The sequence below is a fragment of the Taudactylus pleione genome, unplaced genomic scaffold (assembly GCF_031769625.1).
Source record: "Taudactylus pleione unplaced genomic scaffold, aTauple2 ptg000316l, whole genome shotgun sequence".
NCBI classification, from domain to species: Eukaryota; Metazoa; Chordata; class Amphibia; order Anura; family Myobatrachidae; genus Taudactylus; species Taudactylus pleione.
Window position 1 is genome coordinate 2,641,202 of NW_028284717.1, and position 24,501 is coordinate 2,665,702.

The following is a 24,501-nucleotide window of genomic DNA, read 5'->3' on the forward strand; positions in this document are numbered from 1 at the left end:
TATTGAGTGTAGGGTTAGGGGGATAAGGACAGAGTATTGGGTGCAGGGTTAGGGTGTTAAGCATATAGTAGTGGGTTCAGGGTTAGGGGGTAAGTGTACAATATGGAGTGTAGTGTTGGGAACACTCTGTGTTACTACAGAGGTGAGAGAGGAAAATGTGTTACTACACAGGTGAGGACATACACACATCACATACAGTATCAAAAGCCTTTGTTGTGAATAGGTCCACATTAATCTTTCGCTCTATAATAAGGTTTACATTACTAAGGGGTCTATTTACTAAGCTGTGTTGGAAGGTAAAGTGTACGGTGATAAGGTACCAGCCAATCAGCTCCTAACTAACATTTTTCAAACACAGCCTGTGACAAGGCAGTTAGGAGCTGATTGGCTGGTACCTTATCACCGTTCACTTTATCTCCTAACACAGCTTAGTAAATAGACCCCTAAGATGGAGGTGGTTCTGTAACACAGCAGACATTGAATGACTGACCGCTTGGCAGATTGCTTTGTTAAACTGCAATGTGTGGATTGATAGATTTATACACTAAGGTGCACTGATGCCCTATTAGCACCAATCACTGTATATGAAGCTTTTTAACCAGAACCATTCAGGTCCCTGTCCTGAATATGTGGGAAGAGCGTTTGTTGTCTGTAACTAAGGTAGATACTTTACATTGTAACACTGCTGCCGTGGGCCTGTGGATACAAAGTTAACACTGAAGAATATATTTTACATCCACAGTTATACCTAAACAATTAGATTTTTTATTATAGTCGTCCTTAAGAAGCAAATAAGAGGTTGCTCGTGTTTTTGTTTTTTAGTTGTGTTGTAGATAAGACTATCCGGAGGGATAATGTGAATAATATTAATATTTACTGAATATTCATTAAATTTAATTAAATATAATATTTACTGAATCTTCTCCATGGGCGCAACTAGGGGGGGCTAGAGGTGCACGTGCACCTTGTGCTGGCATGCAGGGGGTGAAAAAGGGCTGACTCACGGTGGCTTGGGGGCTGCAGATTCAGAAAACGGCCATCCAAAAATGGCCGCCGCCAAAGAGGAGACAGATGCTAGAGGTCCTTACTGGACCTCTAGTGTCTGTCTCCTCCTTGGCGGCGGCCATTTTTGGATGGTCATTTTCAGCAGATTCCAAGCTGACTAGCCGCCAAGGAGGAGACAGACACTAGAGGAGACTAGACCAGCATGAAACCCGCTGGCAATGAGCATGTAACCCCCTGGCAACAAGCATGTAACCCCCTGGTAACGAGCATGTAATCCCCTGGTAATGAGCATGTAACCCCATGACAACGAGCATGAAACCCCATGGCAATGAGCATGTAACCCCTGGCAACGAGCATGAAGCCCCCTGGCAATGAGCATGAAACCCCCTGGCAATGAGCATAAACTTCATAGCAATGAGCATGAAACCCCCCGGCAATGAGCATGAAACCCCCTGGCAATGGCAACGAGCATGGAACTCCTGGTAATGAGCATAAAACCCCTGACAAAGAGCAGGTAATTTTAAAGTAATTTAGAAGCCTTACTGTGGGGCATAAATGGTGTCGGGCAAATATGTAAGTGGCACTTTGGTAATAGGCATTACAGTGTGTGGCATAATGTGTAATGGGCATTATTGTGTGTGGAATAATGTAAGTCACTATAACAGGGACGTTTGACTAGTGCACTGCCTTATGGAGGAGCAAGGACAAAATCCAGGTACGGGAAGGGAGCGGGCACAAAATTGCTGCATTGCACAGATATCCTAGTTTCAGCCCTGTCTTCTCATACTGCTTTAGATGCAGTGAGGGCCGCAGTCATATCCTAGCACTAGATTCATGTATGGACAGTAATGAGTGTTTTTATTTTCCTGCCACTTCTAAAATGGTGCAGACCAATACACAATCTACTGGACATGTCAAGTAATTAATTCATCCTGTCACACTCAGGAGATACACATACGAGATACTCGTACACAGCGAAGTGACTGGGCTGTAATTATAAATATAATAATCTCTAATAAATAATCAGCAGCAGGGATCTGCTTCATTACCATTGGTGTTGCCAATTGGAGCAAGTCACAGACTAATAACTGGAAACCAACTGAAACAACAAATCACAGGAATGACAGTAAGGGGTATATTTACTGCAGTATGGGATTTTAGAAGTGGAGATGTTGTCCATAGCAACCAATGAGATTCTACTTAACATTTATCTAGCACCTTCTAGAAGATAATAGCTAGAATCTGATTGGTTGCTATGGGCAACAACTCCACTTCTAAAAACCTACACTTTAGTAAATAATATACCCCTAAAAGTTTGTTTTACAGAAAAATACTTTTGCTAGATTTTCCCTAGCTTCACAGAAATTGTATCGTTTGTAGAAAGAGAGAAGTTGCTAGTAAACTGTATAACAAAATAAATCAATTTTATTGTAATTAGATTACTCTGTACCCAGTTTAACCACTTAACATATGCATTAGATAGGGATCAGGTGAATTTTTTTTATTTTTTAGGACAATTTATGATCTATTATTATAAATATTTATATATATATATATATATATATATATATATATATATATATATGCTGTCACACAGGGCGGAGATCCGGTCACAGCCCCTGCATTTGGCTAGCAGGGTGCCTGGAGGGGCATCCTGAAGCCAGTATTGTTGCTGCAGTTATGGCAAAAGCGTCCTTCAAACGCTCCGGCCATGCAACCTGCAGCATGTTGCAATCTAAGCATGCTCTGCGGCTAGTGATGCGGTGCTCGAGTCATGGCACTCCAGCCCCCCCCCTCCGCTCCTGAGGCACAGCTTTATGATGGTATGGGCTCATGGGGGGAGGTGGTAGCGCACAAGGCACACTGGAGCCCTGTTATGGGGCTGAATATATATATAGATTATTTTTAGTAAGGAGATAAAGGTAATGAACTTCCAGTCAACATATGCAGAATATAGAATATCACATACTCGCTGAAGTACCTGGCGTTGCCCGGGTTTAAATCTACAAGTGATTAAGTTTTGTTGTCTGATGGCGTATAAATCCATCCGGTGGAAGACACAGAACAGACTCCCTGGGTCAAAGTTATGCCCAGCACACTCTGCCATGAGGTCTGACCGGGCCCCAACCATTCATTAGGCATCCCAGACCAATTGCCACCCCTCTGTGAAGTTTTCATCCAAATTCATCCAGTGGAAGGTCCAGCTCCCCGGGTCAAAGTTCTTCCCAGCATACACCAACAGGAGGTCCTACCGGGACCTCAACCCCCCTAGTATGTCTTCTGGGATCCAATGTTACTATTCTGTAAAGTTTTCACTCAAATTATGTGATGTCGTTCAAATCAGTCCAGTGGAAGGCCCAGAACAGGCTCCCTGGTTCAAAGTTCTTTTTCAGTGCACTTCGTCGTGAGGTTCGAACAGGACCCTAACCACTCCATTAGACATCCCAGACCATTTGCCACCCCTCCTTGAAGTTTTCATCCAAATACATCCAGTGAAAGGCCGATAACAGGCTCCCCATTTCAAAGTTCTGCCCAGTGTACACCAACAGGAGGCCCGACCAGGACCTCAACCCACTAGTATGTCTTCTGGGATCCAGTGTTACCTCTCTGTGATGTTTTCTTCCAATCCATCCAGTAGTAGGCTCAGAACAGGCTCCTCGGGTCAAAGTTCTGCCCAGCATACACCAACAGGAGGTCTGACCGGGACCCTAACCCCCCTAAAACCTGGCCAGGATCCAACTGGACCACCTCACATTGGATTCATCTCAATCAGTGCAGGAGAGTCCAAATGCATAACCGGACAGACAGACAAACAAACAGACCAATGATTTATATAAATAAATAAATAAATAAATATATATATATATATATATATATATATATATACACAGGTTGAGTCTCCCATATCCAAATATTCCGAAATACGGAATATTCCGAAATATGGAATTTTTTTGGCTTGACTGAAATAATGAAACCTTTGATTTTTGATGGTTCAATGTACACAAACTTTGTCTAAGGCACAAATTATTAAAAATATTGCATAAAATTACCTTCAGGCTGTGTGTATAAGGTGTATATGAAACATAACTAAATTTTATGTATGTACACAAACTTTGTTTGAGCCACAAAATTATTAAATATTGTATAAAATGACCTGCAGGCTGTGTGTATAAGGTGTATATAACACATAAATGCATTCCGTATGTATATTTGGGTCCCATTCCCAAGATATTTCATTATGATATGCAAATATTCCAAAATACGGAATATTCCGTTATCCAAAATACCCCTGGTCCCAAGCATTTTGGATATCGGAGACTCAACCTGTATATATATACACTCGCAGACATGTAAATAATAGACACCATACTCCTATATCTGGCTCATGTACTGCTTAGATATTTCTTATCCAGTAGGAGATATGGGCAATACCATTTTCCGGTAATATAAAGTATAATATTTATAAACTGTACAGATCTAGGTACAGGGGCAGAACTATGGGAGACAATGGAGGAGCCTGCCGCCAGACTCCAGCTCTGAAGGGGCACTTCCTCCATTGTACATAACATATTCACCCTACTTAGGGCTGTAACTATGTACCCGGAGTGTACCGTCATGGCCGCCCAATACATTGCACCCCTTCCTGGCACCTGAGAAGCCACTATACACTAGTGGAGAGCTCAGTGTCAGACCATCAGCTGCTGCTTTTGTCTATCTATAACTTGTCTGCATGTAAATTACTACATTACAGCGTCAGCGGCTGTGAAGGGGGGAACCAAATTCTAACTTGCCTCTGGGCGTCAGGGATGAACTTACGCCACTGTCTAGGTGTTGTATAAATTGGTTATGCAGATACTCCATTTATAGAGATGTTTTCAGGATTTTTTCAGCCAGACATTAATGAATGAACAAAAATATTAATTTACTAAGAAAAAAAAATCGTAGTTTGTTTCAATCTGCGAGTGAATATTGGAATCACTACATGATTAACTTTACAGTAAATAAAACTCTTCCACCTTGCAAAAAAGGCCTGTTTGCCTGCTGTTCTGTACAATGTGTTTTCAGTTCTAGCTTTTTGGTGTAACATTAAATAGCCATGAAATATAACAATAAAAATAAACAGATCAGATGTCCTCAGATTTCATCTCCTAACTCTGATATGCTGCCTGGCGGTAAGTGGTGCTCATTCTGATCCTTGAAACTGTGTTAGATAAAGACTCAAGAGGCTGTTCATATGCACTTATTAAGCTTGCTTTGGCTTATTTCTGATTAGTAAATGCTGCTAGTAACACAAAGAATTCAGGTTATACAGATACAGGCACCGTAACATTTACCTTTATTTCACCATCTAAGATGCAGACCAGCAAAAGACCATTAAGGTATAGAACATTATTACCTTGTCTCAGATGACTAAACAAAATCGATGTCGGCTTTTAGAATGATGCGAATAAATGCACTGTTGCTTGTGTTCCAGCTGTAGTTTATAGTGTACAAAGACCCTAGTGAATTTCAAGGAATACATTAAAATGGCAACAACATTATAAGCCTACCACTATAAACAATGTGCAATAAAAGCACTGTTGCTTGTGTTCCAGCTGTAGTTTATAGTGTACGAGGACCCTAGTGAATTTCAAGGTATACATTAAATTGACAACAGTCAAGCTTACCACTATAAAGTATAAACAAACAAGCCTACTACTATAAACAAACAAGCCTACCACTAAACAAACAAGCCTACCACTATAAACAAACAAGCCTACAAACTGTAAACAAACAAGCCTACCACTATAAACAAGCTGGCCTACTACTATAAACAAATAAGCCTACCACTACAAACAAGCTTACCACTGTAAACAGACAAGCCTACCACTACAAACAAACAAGCTTACTATCACTATAAACAAACAAGCCTACCACTAAACAAAAAAGCCTACCACTATAAACAAACAAGCCTACTACTATAAACAAACAAGCCTACCACTAAACAAACAAGCCTACCACTATAAACAAACAAGCCTACCACTGTAAACAAACAAGCCTACCACTATATAGACAAAAACAGTATTGATAATTGGTGCACAATAAGATCAGGGATGCAGCAAGGGGTAAAAATACAGTAAACACCCACTACTCAATAGAACATGAAAAATGAAAAAGGATGTAGATCACCCACCAGCACTCCCCCAATCATAAGTGCACAGAGTGATAAAGCAAAAGGATAATCACCATATATCCACTCCACTTGGTATAGGAACACACAACCTTGTAGACAAATCTCATAGCCTTTAATGGTATTAGAGCATATATTTTCTAATTCTCCAGTATTTATACGCTGATCACAGTGAATCTCATATATGGGGATACAGAAAAGAATACAAACATAGTGTAAATCAAACTAAAACAAAATATATTTTAATGATGGATTACACTCACAAATTGAAGAAAAAAATCAGGCATGTAAGATCCTTTCAACATGGTACAGCAGCAGCATATAAACGAGCTCCCTCCTTGTATTCCTTGGATGGTATAAGGAAGGTATGTTTTAGTTTGATTTACACTATGTTTGTATTCTTTTCTGTATCCCCATATATGAGATTCACTGTGATCAGTGTATAAATACTGGAGGATAAGAAAATATATGCTCTAATACCATTAAAGGCTATGAGATTTGTCTACAAGGTTGTGTGATCCTATACCAAGTGGAGTGGATATATGGTGATTATCCTTTTGCATTATCACTCTGTGCACTTGTGATTGGGGAGCGCTGGTGGGTGATCTACATCCTTTTTCATTTTGCAAGCCTACCACTATAAACAAACAAGCCTACTACTATAAACAAACAAGCCTACCACTACAAACAAACAAGCCTACTACTATAAACAAACAACTTCAAACAAACAAGCTTACACCAATAAACAAACAAGATTACCACTATAAGCAAACCACTATAAACAAACAAGCCTACCACTATAAACAAACAAGCCTAACACTACAAACAAACCTACCACTGTAAACAAACAAGCCTACCACTATAAACAAACAAGCCTACTACTATAAACAAAGAAGCCTACTACTACAAACAAACAAGCCTACTACTGTAAACAAACAAGATTACCACTATAAACAAACAAGCCTAGCACTACAAACAAACAAACAAACCTACTGATATAAACAAACAAGCCTACTACTATAAACAAACAAGCCTACCAATATAAACAAACAAGCCTACTACAGGTTGAGTCTCCCATATCCAAATATTCCGAAATACAGAATATTCCGAAATACGGAATTATATTAACAAGCCTACCACTATAAACAAACAACTACAAACAAACAAGCCTACCACTACAAACAAACAAACAAACCTACTGCTATAAACAAACAAGCCTACTACTATAAACAAACAAGCCTACCAATATAAACAAACAAGCCTACTACAGGTTGAGTTTCCCATATCCAAATATTCCGAAATACAGAATATTCCGAAATACTGAATTATTTTAACAAGCCTAGCACTACAAACAAACAAGCCTACCACTATAAACAAACAAGCCTACTACTATAAACAAACAAGCCTACTACTATAAACAAACAAGCCTTCCACTATAAACAAACAAGCCTACTACTATAAACAAACAAGCCTACCACTATAAACAAACAAGCCTACTACAGGTTGAGTTTCCCATATCCAAATATTCCGAAATACAGAATATTACGAAATACGGAATTGTTTTGGCATGACTGAGATAATGAAACCATTGATTTTGGATGGTTCAATGTACACAAACTTTGTCTAAGGCACAAATTTGTAAAAATATTGTTTAAAATTACCTTCAGGCTGTGTGTATAAGGTGCATATAATACATAAATTAATTTCATTTCTGTACACAAACTTTGCTTGAGCCACAAAATTATTGAAAATATTGTATAAAATTACCTTCAGGCTATGTGTATAAGGTGTATATAACACATAAATGCATTATGTGTGTATATTTGGGTCCCATTCCCAAGATATTTCATTATGACATGCAAATATTCCAAAATACTGAATATTCCGTTATCCAAAATACCCCTGGTCCCAAGCATTTTGGCTATGGGAGACTCAACCTGTACTATAAACAAACAAGCCTACTACCACTATAAACAAACAAGCATACCACTATAAACAAACAAGCCTAGCACTACAAACAAACAAGCCTACCACTAAACAAACAAGACTACCACTATAAACAAACAACTAAAAACAAACAAGCCTACCACTATAAACAAAAAAGACATTAACAACACGCAACAGTACAGCACAAAACTTCAAAGGGTATATTACACTGAATGTAGGAACAAGATAGCCTTTTGGAAATATTGGATGTGTCTATAGGAAATATGGACTGAAATGTGAAAATCAAAATAAATAGTGATTACATAGAAGACAGTATGGCACAGTTGGAGTATTGTTTATTTCAGCAAACAGTATGGATGGGTTTGGATTGGTTTAGTTATCAGTTAACTATCTACAATTATCAGTCAGCTGTCTAGAATTACTGGTTAGTTGTCTGGACTTATAGTACGGTATGTAATCTGTTGGACACATACTGGTGTATCGGAGAATCATTAAATGATGGAATTGGGGAATCTTTACTAAAGTGAGAGTTTTTAGAGATGTTGCCCATAGCAACCAATCAGATTCTAGCTATTATCTTCTAGAAAGTGCTAGTTAAATGTTAAGTAGAATCTCAATCTGATTGGTTGCTATGGACAATAACGCCACTTCTAAAAACTCTCACTTTAGTAAATACGCCCCCTTAACTTTTATATTACTTCAGGTCAATTATTTTAAATACCTTTTTTCCTACATTACATTTTGTATGACTTCATGCTGTGTTTTATACTAAAAATCCTGACGTTTTACGTACTGTACATCTCCGATGGTGTGATATGTGCAGATGCCACACTGCACATGTGCAGATCTTGTTCTGCAAGATAAAGCGCAGTACCCCCCAAGCCGCAGCAAGATTGACATGTTGTGGCCGTTTGGGGGCGTGGATGGGGCGGTGATGGCCACCATCCTTAAAAACGGGGGCATGTCTGCACTGTTTTTGAGGCTTGCCGAGGCCAGTGCATGCATTTTCTGATGCAGCTGAAACACAGGTCATCCTGTGTAACCTGAGGGTTGAGGGGACCATACAGCTAAGGCCAAGATTCCCCATTCTGCCATCTAGGTTCTTCAATCTGTCAATGTACAAATGTGTCCACATACATCTTACCACCGTACGCAACAAATCGCGTTAAACAAGAGTGAGCGCCGTGCAACTCGGTATCGTCAATCATTTTTTTCGTATGACCTTTTACCTTCAAACGCATCTTATTTGCACAGTTGTGCGAATGGGATGCTCAAGCAGATTCTGCTGATTAAATTGATATGCAGCATGCCTATATCCTGTGTGCGGGTGCATCTGCATGTGAAATGCTACGTTACAGTGTCAGCGCCTGTGACACTGTAACGTTTTGCTTTGCCAATAAGATACATTTTATGGTAAAAAATAGCACGAAAAGATGCTCTGCGCTGCCGAGTCACAACACACCTTGGCCCGACTAGAAGGGCAGTTTAATGCAATATGTTGATTATTCCCAGTTCCCAAACTCCAGCATAACAGTGAATTGCTGCAATAGCAGCTAGATGCATGCGCCCCATCACTCAGATGACCGATTTTCATGTGCCCCATCACTCAGATGGCCGATGTTCTCTCAGATGATCCATTGCTGCATCTGCAGTGAATCAGAAAAGCCGACAGGAGGCGTCTGTTTACACAAGACACCTCCTCCAGCATTAGCATATTATTGCACCATCGCCGCGTACAAAGTCGCAGCGGCTGTGCAATAGCGTCCATCTCTGTATCAGCCCCTATATCTGGAACACAAAACAAATTGTGTCTGGTATTTTTTTTCCTTCACTGGGTAGATACACTCCCTAACACAGCGTATCTAACTAACACCTCTCACGTCACTTCCCATTGTCTAATGTCAAGGAGCAGACGTATGTAGTCTGCGGCACACTGCTGTCCCCCACTAGAGCTCCATATGCCTGATGTCAGCAGATTGAATATAATTGCAAACAGTTTGCACATTCAACACCCAAAGATGTGGTTAAATCTGTTTTGCACCTAAAAAAAAAAAATCCTTTAACTGCTCATCTTTGGCCATATAATGAATGGCGTGGTGTGTTTCTATAGTTACTGAAAGAGATACGCTTCTTAGTTGTATATAAAATTTATTATCCCTAGTAAGATTTAAAATGAAATTCTTCCATCACAGGCTGCTGAATAACACAGATTACCAGATTACGCAGACACTGTCAATAATTTGCAGAATTTGTCATTGAAAAGGAAGCAGGATGTGGCTTTTATCGACAGGGAGAACTGGATGCCTTCAGGTAGTCTTCTATTTACGGAAAGAGAGCCTTAGACATGCATTAACCTGTTTTCCATCACAAGCGTATCCTGTGGCCGTTGTGTGACCTCAGACTGACGTTTGCTAATAGTGAATATTGTATGTACTGCACATACAGTAGCTGACGACTTTCTGCCTACCCTCCAAGAAGAAGCCTCATGTTATAGAGATTTCACCCGGAAAATGTCCTAATTTTGCAATTGTAAGCAACTGTACAGTATAGTAAATATTTTCTTTCTATGTTAGGTGCAAGTAGCATTGTTATGCTTTATACATTAATATTGATGGAAAAGGAATATTTTAAATGCAAAATCTATCCTAAAATTTAATTTAGTACACATGATATGATGCGCTGGTTTGTGAAGCTCCAGATCAGGGATGGACATGGGAAGCTCTACGTTGATTTGTAGCCAGGCTTTGGACATCTTGCATTGAAACCATCCGATGTTATAACCATCAATGGTTATATGGTGCGCATGTGCAAAAGTAGTGAGAGCTTCACGCATGTGCGAATTAGCTGAGCGGTGGATAACTCTACCGGCTGACCGCAGCTGCATAGAGGCAGTCAGCCATAGAATTGACATTGGAAGGCTGCATCCAATGACTGGCAACCATCAAATACCGGCAAGTCAATGGAATAAAGTTCTTCAATCCTATCAGGAACATTGATGGTTGCTAATCGTCAGCTTCCGATATTCATCCCTAGTCCATGGTCTGATATTGCACGTCAGGAGCCTGACGCATGTAAGTCCAAATGCAGCCGTATCTAGTGAGTATTACCAAATCATTACGTAGAGTATCTCCGGGTCAAACGTAAATCAGACTTTTCTCTCCGCTCATGAAATGGGCATTTAAAGTCTCAACTGGTCGGCAAGTGGGTGTATGCACAGATAAAAACCATCTCTTGGGAGAGTCTTTGGCATGTAGCTAGAGTTACACCACATTCTGAGTCGTCCGTATGCCGGGGGGGGACACCTATTTCAGAAAGTTCTCTTGCGCAAACATGGGGTAGGTGTTAGGGTCGAAACTAGCAATGACGACTAACTGGGAGAATATACCTCCGATGTGTATGCACTATATATATATATAAATATATATATACATACATACATATATAGCAAAAGCGAATCAGGCGGCACTCAGAGACTCCCAATGAAGTAAAAAGAGAAACTTTAATGTGTCTACGTTTCGGAAGACGAGCCTCCTTTCTCAAGACAATACAATATAGCAATGGACAAACATACATATAAATACCTTCCACCATGTCCCAATCACTCCTCCCCACTCGATCAGCACGCGCACCTGGCTTCTGGCCTGATTCGCTTTTGCTATTGGAGGTTGTTGTTCGTTCAACACACAGGAGGGCACCGGAGCAAGTTCTGTGCTGGAGCACTGCCAACGGAGTGCCGGTCCATTGGATTGTATATATATATATATAGATATATATATATACACACTTGTACCAACGCTCCCTTTGCATTCCATCCGAATCCCGAATGCGGCACCATTTAGACTAGTGATGAGCGGTTCGGATTCTGAGGAATCCGAACCGCTCCGAACAGGTGGAATTCGAGTCCACCCGAACGCAAGTACGGGTGTTCCCGCCAGACTCGGATTCCACCTCGAGGCCGAACGTCACCCGGCCGGCGTCGGATTCTCACGAGACCTCGCGAGAGCCGGGTGACGTTCGGCCTCTATAAAAGGCGCGGCGTCCGGCTGTCGGCGCCATTTCGCGTGACTGTATCAGACGGAACAGTCACGCTTAGTTAGTTAGTGATAAAGAGGGAAAAAGTGAGACTAGAGTTAGTTTAGTTAGAGAGAGTAGTTCTTGCCACAGTGTGCTCCGTGACTGGGCTTAGCCCACTGTGTGTGTATTATACAAGCTCCATGACTGGACTTAGCCCACTGAGTGTATTATACAAGCTCCGTGACTGGACTTAGGGCCTGATTCAGAGCCGCTCGTAAGCGGCCACTCGTTCGCTCCGAGCGATGTTTGCCCAACTGCACATGCGTACGGATCGTTATACGCATGCGCGAACCAGTCAGTGCGGTCGAAATTCATGTGCTCGCAAAATAGCGAATGCCTGATATTTTGAGTGACAGAAAGAGGCGTATGTGGGTGGTAACAGGGGAAGGTGCTTGAAAACGGGGAGTGAAGATCCGAACGCAGGCGTGCTTAAAGGTCAAAACGGGCGTTTTAAGGGTGTGCATAATTAATACAGCAGCGTCATTGACCACGTCACTGGGTTATTTTATAGCCAGAACTGCTCGCAAAATTGTGGTAGCAAAAACCAACCCCAAGAATAGCGAGCAGTTCATACCCTGGTCGATGTACTTGATTAATCTAATAAATAGCGGACATGACGTAGGATGCGAGCGGCCAGGGGGCGTATTTTTTCAAAAAACGACCACAAGTTTTGTTCGCTCTTTCAGACCTAGAGGCGTGAACAGACCGCAAAGAGCGAACGGTTGATTTGAATAGCCACCCCTATTTTCTGGACGAGCGAGCGCTAATTGCGTCCGGCTCTGAATCAGGCCCTTAGCCCACTGTGTGTTTTTATATTATACAAGCTCCGTGACTGGACTTAGGGTTTCATTCAGAGCCGCTCGTAAGTGGCCGCTCGTTCGTTCCGAGCGATGTTTGCACAACTGCGCATGCGTACGGATCGTAATACGCATGCGTGAACCAGTCAGTGCAGCCGAAAATCGTTTGTTCGCTAAATAGTGAATGCCTGCTATTTTGAGTGACAGGAGGAGGCGTATGTGGGTGGTAACAGGGGAAGGTGCTTGAAAACGGGGAGTGGAATTCAGAACACAGGCATGCTTAAAGGTCAAAACGGGCGTTTTAAGGGTGTGCATAATTAATACAGCAGCGTCATTGCCCACGTCACTGGGTTATTTTATAGCCAGAACTGCTCGCAAGATTGTGGTAGCAAAAACTAACCACAAGAATTGCGAGCAGTTTATACGCTGGTCGATGTACTCGATTAATCTAATAAATAGCGGACATGACGTAGGATGCGAGCGGCCAGGGGGCGTATTTTTTCAAAAAAAGACCACAAGTTTTGTTCGCTCTTTCAGACCTAGAGGCATGAACAGACCGCAAAGATCGAACGGTTGATTTGAATAGCCACCCCTATTTTCTGGACGAGCGAGCGCTAATTGCGTCCGGCTCTGAATCAGGCCCTTAGCCCACTGTGTGTTTTTATATTATACAAGCTCCGTGACTGGACTTAGGGTCTCATTCAGAGTCGCTCGTAAGTGGCCGCTCGTTCGTTCCGAGCGATGTTTGCACAACTGCGCATGCGTACGGATTGTAATATGCATGCGCGAACCAGTCAGTGCGGCCAAAAATCGTTTGTTCGCTAAATAGTGAATGCCTGCTATTTTGAGTGACAGGAGGAGGCGTATGTGGGTGGTAACAGGGGAAGGTGCTTGAAAACGGGGAGTGGAATTCAGAACACAGGCATGCTTAAAGGTCAAAACGGGCGTTTTAAGGGTGTGCATAATTAATACAGCAGCGTCATTGCCCACGTCACTGTGTTATTTTATAGTCAGAACTGCTCGCAAGATTGTGGTAGGAAAAACCAACCACAAGAATAGCGAACAGTTCATACGCTGGTCGATGTACTCGATTAATCTAATAAATAGCGGACATGACGTTGGATGCGAGCGGCCAGGGGGCGTATTTTTCCAAAAAACGACCGCATGTTTTGTTCGCTTGTTCAGACCTAGAGGCGTGAGCCCTTAGCCCACTGTGTGTATTATACAGGCTCCGTGACTGGGCTTAGGGCCTGATTCAGAGCCGGACGCAATTAGCGCTCGCTCGTCCAGAAAATAGGGGTGGCTATTTAAATCAACCGTTCGCTCTTTGCGGTCTGTTCACGTCTCTAGGTCTGAACGAGCGAACAAAACTTGCGGTCATTTTTTAAAAAAATACGCCCCCTGGCCGCTCGCATCCTACGTCATGTCCGCTATTTATTAGATTAATCGAGTACATTGACCAGGGTATGAACTGCTCGCTATTCTTGGGGTTGGTTTTTGCTACCACAATTTTGCGAGCAGTTCTGGCTATAAAATAACCCAGTGACGTGGTCAATGACGCTGCTGTTTTAATTATGCACACCCATAAAACGCCCGTTTTGACCTTTAAGCACGCCTGCTTTCGGATCTCCACTCCCCGTTTTCAAGCACCTTCCCCCGTTACCACCCACATACGCCTACTCCTGTCACTCAAATTATCAGGCATTCGCTATTTTGCGAGCACATGAATTTCGACCGCACTGACTGGTTCGCGCATGCGTATAACGATCCGTACGCATGTGCAGTTGGACAAACATCGCTCAGAGCACAACGAGCGGCTGCTTACGAGCGGCTCTGAATCAGGCCCTTAGCCCACTGTGTGTATAATACAAGATCCGTGACTGGACTTAGCCCACTGTGTGTATTATACAAGCTCCGTGACTGGGCTTAGCCCATTGTATACAAGCCCAGTGACTCTGTGGGCCTTAGCCCTCTGTGTATACAAGCACCGTGACTTTGTGGTGTCTGTGCCACTGCGCCGCTGCTCTGACGCTTGGTAACCAGTCAGCTCACTGCAACGCTTGGCCAATAATGGTGAAAACAATAATTTAAGCTGTGAGGTGGTCTAAATTGACTGTAAATGACTGGAAATTAATGTTATTGAGGTAAATAACACTCTAGGAAGAAAAAAAAGCCCAATTTATGTCATTTTTGATTTTTTTTTCGAATTTTGGCAAAAAATGCAAATCCAAATCCAAATCCAAAGCCAGTCACCGCAGTTTGGCAAATCCAAATCCAAAGCCGGACGACGAATTAGAACCAAATCCAAATCCGGCAAAAATGGTCCGCCGCACAGCCCTAATTTAGACCTGCTTGCGTCTCAGGATCAGGCCAGAAGTGCTCAGCTGCTCTGACCCAACAGCAAAGTGTCTTGGAAAACATTTAAAACTATCGACAACTATTATAATCCCTACAAGTATTATGCAATTTTTGTATTTATTATGTTGTATACACCCAGGGAAACTGGCGTTGTGGTCCATTTGTTAACAATTTACACAGTGACTGATGAACAGACGCACAGAATGCTTCTGCTGTGTATCTCACACTGAGACCAAGATGGCACAACATGGATTAGGTTCGTTAGGCAACACTCTTCAAAGGGACCTTGGCACAGCTGCAGATCTGAACTTGATAAATAATTCATAGTTAGCTTTCCAACTTTCAAATGAGACGATTCAGATTGAAAATGTGACCTGCAATATTATGTTTCTAGCAGGATATTAATAGGAAATACAAACTGATGTCGTCCGCTGGTTGTTACCGCAGCATGTCACCTCTGCATTAGTGCAAATGAACATTTATCTGAGCTGTTGAGTCTACAAGATGATCTGAAAATAAATTCTAGAATACGGTTCTCTCTCCTCGCCGACACATTTATCAATGTCTTTCCAATCTCCTTCACGCTAAGCAGCATCAGATTTATAAAATTAAAAAGGGAAAAAACCTTTCTGTTTTATATTGAACGTCTTCTGATGATAAATCTAAGCCTCGTATTTTCCGCCAGTGTTACACATTTTTTGTACCCGTCTGAATTCACAATTAATTTCCTGCAGAAATACAGAAAGGCTATCTATGAAACAAACACAAACCCAATAGCTTTCTGTCTCTCAAGTTGTATGTCACCAAGGACAATTAGATATTTCTCTGCGATGTGAACTTGCAAATCAGTGCTTGAAAACCATAGTATCCACTCTAGCTATAAAAGTCTCACAAAGCTGTCAGCTCATATCAATTCCTTTCACTGTTCAGTATTACCCTGACTTTCCAATGTATCTGTGAATTTAATTGAAAGTATGCCCACTCAGCCCCAAGACTTCCATACTGCGATAACAGCAAGGGCCACAAACCACATTTGCAGTAGGGAAAAAAAGGTAAACTCATAAAGCATTGCACTTCTATTATGTTTTATGTAACATTGCTGGCAATGCGGACTGTGTTAAAAATCCAACTACAGTATATATAGTCCATACTTACCTACTCTCCCGATTTGGTCGGGAACCTCCCGAAAATTGGATGCCGCTCCCGACCACCCAGGAAGGAAGTCAAGCCTGCCAGCCAGCTACCAACCCCCCAGACCCCCCGCAAATCCCTCCTCAGCGGTCAATGATGCGATTCGCGCTGAATCACGTCATCCTGACCCTGCCCCCTGCTTTACAATGCCGAAAACCTCGGCATTGTGAAGCATGGGCGGGGCCAAAATGACGCGACTTTGCGGTCCCGCCCCCTGCCACGTCTCCATTGCAGGGTAGTATCCCCAGCCACGCCCCCTCTATACGCGTCACTCCTTTCTGCTTGTCCGACCTGGCTGCCCTCTCCCGGAGGGGCTGCCAGAATGTCGGCAAGCCTGATATAGTCTGTACGCTCTGTTACTAAGAAGACTGAAGGCCACCAACTGAAAATGTGGTTTCTACAGTGACCCAGAGTAATTCAAAACATTGAATAAGAAACTAACAACAAAGGGTTGAAAAAAATACAGTAGCATGCATGACAAATATAAGACTGCCCAATATATATAGTATAATTAGTTAATGCTCTTAGCGGCAGATGTATATGTGGTGGTAGAAAGAAAGGACAGATAGTCGATCAGTGACCAAACGTCTTACGCCAACCGATGTCAACTACAAAGCTTGCAGGGCCAATTACTCTTCTCAGTGACAAATATCAGGTTTCCAGCTCCAATACCAATACACACAACAAACCCAATCGGACAGCAAGTGCTATTGACCTCAGTAGTGTAAAATTAGCCTACCCAGTGTATTAAAGGGGAGCGCACCAAGAAGTATCGCAGTGAAATAGCCACAGGACTTCCGTTCTTTCCTGCTGCGAATAGGCCAACAAACAACAAAGTAAAATATGGGGAGGGAGGGAAACTCACAGGAAGTGAGGCAGAGCCTTGCCTAGCACCAAGCTAAACGTAGAACTCTTCCCAGACCACACCCCCAACAACTGTAATTGGCTAGAAAAACACAATTGTGGCTCTTTTAGTGAATGCACTATATGGGCAAATGTAATAGCCTTCGAATTGCAGACATTAGCAAGATCCCTTCAAATTTGGCTTATGTTTTAAGGTGGCAATCCTTTAAAAGGCAAAACCAGGTTGGTTTTGCCTTTTAAATGATTGCCACTTTAAAACATCAGCCAAACTCACCAGGATCTCATTAATACCTGCAAGGTGCTGGCTATTACATTTCCCCTATAAAGTGCATTCACTAAAAGAGCCACAATTGCAACACATGGGGAGAATTCAATTCAACGCGAATTGAATAGCCCCGGGAGCGAGCTCCCGGAGCTATTAAATTCAGTACGCTGGTTGGTCAGAAAATGCCAGTTATTGCGCCTTAACAAGGGTGTTAAGGCGCAGTAACCGGCATTCTCTGACCAAGGTGCCGGGCATGCGGCTGTTAGCACCCAGCTATGCAGAAAAAGAGCTGCGCGCCAGGCACTTTGGTCGGATTTCTCCTCGCATCCCCAGAGGGGGGCGAGAAGAAATCCTTAGCCCGCCCAAACAGCGCGGTGTATTGAATAGCTGCAGAAGCTCCCTCCCGTCACTATTCAACATCGCACTGAATTGAATTCCCCCCATTGAGTGCACGTCTGCATCAGCAGCGTTTACAACCATGTGTTTTGCTTGGGAAATAACCATTCACAATTAGGATTAAAATAAAAGGTAAAAAAACTCTCTAATACAGCATAAACAACTTATGTGAAAACAAAGATACAAATACATAACACATGCATAAGCAACAAAGAAAACACCTATCAGCATTAATGGTGCATTCTAAATTAGCCAATGAGAAGTGGTTTGTTAGTGCTGGACAGGCATTAATACCTCCATGTACCAGTTGGTATCTGCAGCACGCCCTCACTGTAATCAGCCTATATTAGAAGCAATGTCCCTTCCCTTGCCTTTAACGTCTTTCTAGTTGCAAAACCGTAGTGTGTCAGAGGGGTCTATTTACTAAGCAGTGTAATGAGACAGAGTGAAAAGTGATAAGAAAGTGATAAGGTGCGAGCCAATCAGCTCCCAACTGTCATCTCACAGGCTTTGAAAAATGACAGTTGGGAGCTGATTGGCTGGCACCTTATCACTTTCTTATCACTTTTCACTCTGTCTCATTACACTGCTTAGTAAATAGACCCCAGAGTCACTGTAAATCTGCATAGCCACATATACCAGCTTTCTGGTCATGCGCAGACCAATTACTGTTAGAGCATTCACACTGCGCAAACTGGTGTAGTTATCACTCTGTATCAGCCCCAAAATCTATATTATTGTGTAGCTACAGTATAGCGACTGAAGTATAATTTATAATTACAAATTGCATCCTAACTAGGAGCTGTCATTTATATAAATAAAATAATTAGGATAAATATTTCCATTTTACTATTCTCAGTTATCTTTAGGTTTATTATGTTTGTTTGTTTTTTATACTAGTTTGTTTGCATGGTGTTTGGAAATGATATAATGTATTACGCTACAGTACCAATCACTTTGCTTTAAACATTTGACAGCTACAAAAAAAATATTGAAAAGAACAAATTATATATGATATTATTGAAATATGGCATCATTTTACTCCTAACATAAGCAACTAAGGGCCGGATTCAATTAGCCGCGAAAAGACGCGAACGACGAAAAGGCAAAGTTTTCGCCTACTTTCTCAATGCGTGCACCCGCTTTTCACCCTATTCAATTGATAAAAAAGCGAAAACGCATATCGGCGAAAGCAGCGAATAGCGGAATTGGCGAAAAGGTCAGTTTTTGGGAGGAAATCAATCTGTACTCTCAATAAAGCCTAACTCACCTGGGGAATCAGTATAGAAGTGTATTAATAGCTATAATAAAAGTAATTAGGGATCTTATTTTGGGTCAAAGGGCTGTTATTTTCATATTTGCGTAAGTGTTGAAAAATTATATTAAGCAATGTCTTTTATGAAAAATAATTGCTGTAGTTAATTGGGGGTACATGTAAATGGATACTAGTATATATTGGGGTTTGTAAAGTGCAGAATATATATATTTTTTAAATATACCTGCTGCAGCCTCCTGCAATCCTAAAAATACCTGTCCCATCCATAGAGCTCCCCAAAATACCTATCCCAGTACTTTAACTCAAATTTCCAACACTTTTTACTCTTTCATCCCAAAAATGACATGGCCTAATTAGTCATAAGGGGGGTGTCCCAAGGGTTCTGAACCAAGTCCCCCCATTTTTACCCCAAAATATAGATTTTGCACTTCTTTTCTCCTGCCTTTGGGTGGAGAAACTTTTTTGCCTGCTTTTGCCTATGGAGTTTTTGCCTAGGCAAAAACGTCCTGGAATTGAATAGGGAGATATTTTGAAAACAGGCGAAAACTTTCCGCGGGTCACGGCTTTTCGCCTCTAATAGAATACGGGCCTAAGAATGAAGCAATATAGGATAATTGTGCTGTTATTTGTACATTGGGATGCTTGTTGGCTGGATATTACAATGACACCTGTAGACTCCTAGATACTGGAGAGTGTATTATCTGTATGAAAAATGTTATCAACTTAAAGCATTTATATATTTTCTTCCGAAATCAAGAAATTGTAGATGAAATTACATTGATTTGGGGAAACAACTATCCAGGACTGGCTATTTTATTGTATTGCTGCCTCATTTGATAAAATAAATAGAACCTACTGTATGTGCTGTAACCCATAGCAGCCAGAGATTAGTTTTCCTAAAACTGACTACACTAGACTGGTAAAAGTAAATATGTGATTGGATGCTGTGGGTTACAGCACAACAATCTTCCCTGTGCCATGTTATTAAAGGGTTTGACAATACCTCTAAACATCACATCCCCTTGTGTAGCAAATCGATGTCTAACCTTCCCCCTGAGGACCCTTCATCTGGATCTTGCTGCAGCTCACATGGCTGTAGTAATCACTCCTTCCAGTCCTCTACAATAGAAATTACTTGAAATACTGATGTATGAGTTGCAGCATCACTGCAACAAAATGAGCTGATGTGTGGCTACAATCAGGCTCTAATCTTGAGGATGAAGTCGCAAAGCCAGAAAGGCTGATGACCTGATTGGCCGAGCACCTCCGCCTCCTGGTGCTCTGCTTGACCGGAATGCAGAGAGGCGGGGGTGTGCTGCAAGGCCATGCCCCTGTGACTCACAGCACGCCCACCATGAGGCCTTGACACACCCCTCACTGGGTGCGTTGCCACACCCCCGGCCGTCTGTGCTAGGCATACTTCACCTATACTTATGTCCAAGTTTCAGAAATGGATTTTCTTTGCAAAATACATATCCAGTATTAAGCATTAATAAGCATTAGAATACTTCTCTAATACATCACAGAAAACTCCCCATTTCCCGTACGTAAATAAACAAAAACATTTTGCATAAACACAGTAACAAAAGCATAATTTACTCCTGAACAACAAAGGAAGCACCAATTAGTAGTGCATTTGTAAACAGCCAATCACATGCAGTTTAGTAGTGCTATAACCATCATTATCATCCACTATTTGCACCGGTACTTGATATGACTATCTCAGGCATATATGCGCCTTTGTCCCAGTCTCCATATACGCAACACTATACTCATCCTACGTTAGAACGTCCCATCCCTTCCTCTTGTTCTACCTTTCCAGGCGCAGACTAATATTATTATTATTTAACTTTATTTATAGGACGCCACACAACTGTTCCACAGTGCCGTATAGAGGGCAATACAAGCCAGTACACGGTAAACCAATACAGTACAGAGAACATCAATACAAGAATTGCCCCAATCTGAATGGGCACATGGGCGAGCTCCCACTTTCTGGGCATGCACAAAGCGATTAGACAATAGATATTATTATAACCGGCGTAGTACTCGTTCTTCATCATGCCCATTATGTATAACACAGTGATACAGACTATAATCAAAGCTCATATCACAAATACTGATAGAATATTTACTGAACTTACCATTTATTATCAAGATGTATTCGGCACTGTTTTTACCAATGGAGTTGGCTGCTTCACATCGATATGTACCATTGTCTGTTTTGTTCAAGAAAGTTATTGTTAATTCTCTCCCATTTACCACCATTCTTTCAGGGTCTGGAAGATCTCCACCATCCTTTGTCCATAATACTGGTTCGGGCCTGTTAAAAGTAAAAATAAATCAAACTTAGGACAATAAAACTGGTGCAGGCACATGACTACACTAAGCGGCTGTATATAAAAACCTTTTAGATCATCCCTTAATGGTCGGTACACATGCAGAAACACTAGTTTCCGCATATTTAACATAACGGGTCATTCATCAACAGGGGTCTGATAGGACCACCTGATATTCTGCAAACTTCGAAAACTTCAAATTTGACGAGTTTTGCCTGCGGGAAGAAACACCATCTTCAGATGGCGCTTGTCTGAGCCCCGCTCTGCCCCGCTGGGAAGAGGTTCAGGGGATGGAAAGAGGGATCCATGCAGATCCCCCCGGCGCGTCCTCACTGCCTCCCCAATGGCTTTGCGCATGCCTGACCCCAGATAACACATGTGCAGAAGCTGGCGAAGGGGATAGGTAAGTAACGCTGTTACAGTACTGCTAAATTGCTCCGATAATAAGGATTCACTGCAGAAAATTGGATACTTAAGTACGGCCCCCGATGACGAATAGTCCCCTTATTCTCTAAACACAAGCACTAAAACAGCGCTGAAATGGGAAGAAAGTAGGATTTAATAAGAATAATATAAGTACTTCCAAATGAGTTGGTTTGTTGAATTGGATTAAATGTATCAATATTAGTATATTTCAAACAATTCTGAAAATAGATATTAAACATTCTCAATTAATCAATATCATGGTAGCATACAATTACTGTCATTGTATACAGTATATCAAATGTTTCTTTAATAAGTTATTTAATTACATTTCTGGACGTGTGTTTCTATTATTGGTATTTAGGGGTTGGTACTTAATCTACTAAAACAGCAGTAGGAAGGGAGGGTGGGTGGATCTTCATAGTTTATATTCAAATTTTACTTTTTAGTTTATATATGTTTTGTTTTGTTGTTGTTAATACTATGTCTATGTTTTCTTTATTGCTCAGTAGTGGCAAGCATTTCTCAAAATAAATTGACCTCTAGGTGGACCTTATGGGGGTTTATGTAGTAGACTGTGAGATGCAGACAGGGGCTTGATTCCGGCACCTGCCCACATCTTGCAGGCTATTACATAAACCCCTATATATTGCTGTTGAACGCTGAGATATCAGTTCTTTTTCAACATGGAAAACAAAACAGCAGCATCCACTCATTAATAGCAATAACTTTAGCGGAAATTACTTTAACTTTTGACATCCCACAATGCCCATACAGTATAACACATTCAGAAAGCTGTAATGTATTGATGTATACATATGTTAATGCAATTTTAAATAAATATATTATGTTGTATTTCTGGCTTTTCTTTTTTACTAAAGTCTTAACTTTGTTTTTTTTAGCCCTTGGATATGACCTAGATAATTTCTACCCAGTTCACTTAATTCGTTTCAAAGTATGAATAAAGCTATCCATTATGTATCCAAGTGTAACAAAAGACAGAATCAGGAAATATAAAGCTAATAATTTCTATTTATCCTTTACAGGCGGAAATGCACAAACAGATAAATAATTAATCTGACTACTTTTATGGGGTTTTCTACCCACTGTTTCAAATCCCGAAAGTGATGATAGGATCATTTGCCAATCATTGTTATTCCTCGTTATGCTGCAATTAGATATGGCCATATTTGGGGATCATGCTACGAATTGTGAGTGGATATGCAATAAATTACTAACTGTTCACCCAAAATGCTCATTCCCCCCTCTCTGCCTATTCCCCATTCTGACATTACACAACACAGACACATGAAAGCAGACGCACAAGCCAGTAATTACCAGAATCATTTCTCATGTTAGCTCGCAAATTACTTATTTAAGAGAATGGCTGAAAAATTGCACCACAGCTTAACGTAAAAATGTAGAGGCATTTCTCTTGAGATCAATAATCTTTTCTTTAGTAATTGCTCAGAAGTATTTTATTTCCTGAGATTTGCTGGTCTATTTTATAAACAATCCTTTCATATAAAAGGCTATTCGACGCACAATGTGCATTAAAATAACGTTCAGCAAGGGCGTTAACTAAAACTTGCACTTTGGGCCTGATTCAAACCCGGTCGCTAAGCTGCGCTCCCTTGCTAGGGGCAATTATCGCACATCTGCGCATACATATACATCAAAGTACGCATGCGCGAACCAGTCACTGCGGCAAGGAATCGTGCGCTCGCAGTACACAGACTGGACGCTACTTTGAGTGACAGAGAGCGCCGTTTGTGGGTGGTGACAGGGAAGGTGCTGGTGAATGGGGGAGAGGATGTGCGAACGCAGGCGTGTCTGAGCGTCAAAACGGAGTTTAATGGGTGTGCATAATTAGCAAAGTAGTGTCATTGAACACGTCACTTGGTTGTATTTGAGCCTGAACTGATCACAGTGCTTGCGGTGGAGTAGGGGCTACCTCAAGGTCTGCGAGCAGCTCCGATGGCTCTCAATGTTACCGATTAATCAGACATTTCCTGGAGATGACGTGTGCTATGACAGAAGGGTGGGCGGCTTTATACACCTGCGTACGCTCACTGCCGTTGCTCTCTAAGACATAGAGGGTGTCCTTAAGCCACACAGTGCGATCGTGGAATTTGCATACCTGGGCCCTTTTGGCAAAGAGCGATCGCGGCTTAGCGAGCAGATCTGAATCAGGGCCTTTGCTCTTTCTTCTTACGGCATTAGAAGATTGTTTGTGAATGAGCTAAATACTTCCTTGAGAGAGCCTGCATTTTAACGCCACCTCCTCCTTCCCTGTCCTGGTAGGAGCAGGGTTCTGGACGTGCTGCTGTGTCTCCTCTCACCGTCCGGTGCCAGCAGCAGCAGCGCCATGTCCAGAGCCCTGCTCCTACCAGGAC

At 41.7% G+C, this 24,501-nt stretch overlaps 1 protein-coding gene across 2 annotated transcripts in view; it reads right to left on the reverse strand.

Annotated features, from left to right (window-relative positions):
* Positions 1-24,501, reverse strand: part of CADM2 (cell adhesion molecule 2) — a 431,199-nt gene that overhangs the window by 112,715 nt on the left and 293,983 nt on the right. For both annotated transcript variants that reach the window (XM_088442731.1, XM_088442730.1), the window contains one exon: positions 21,488-21,666. In XM_088442731.1, coding sequence (XP_088298857.1) covers positions 21,488-21,666 — 179 coding nt within the window. The remainder of the gene's footprint in view (positions 1-21,487; positions 21,667-24,501) is intronic.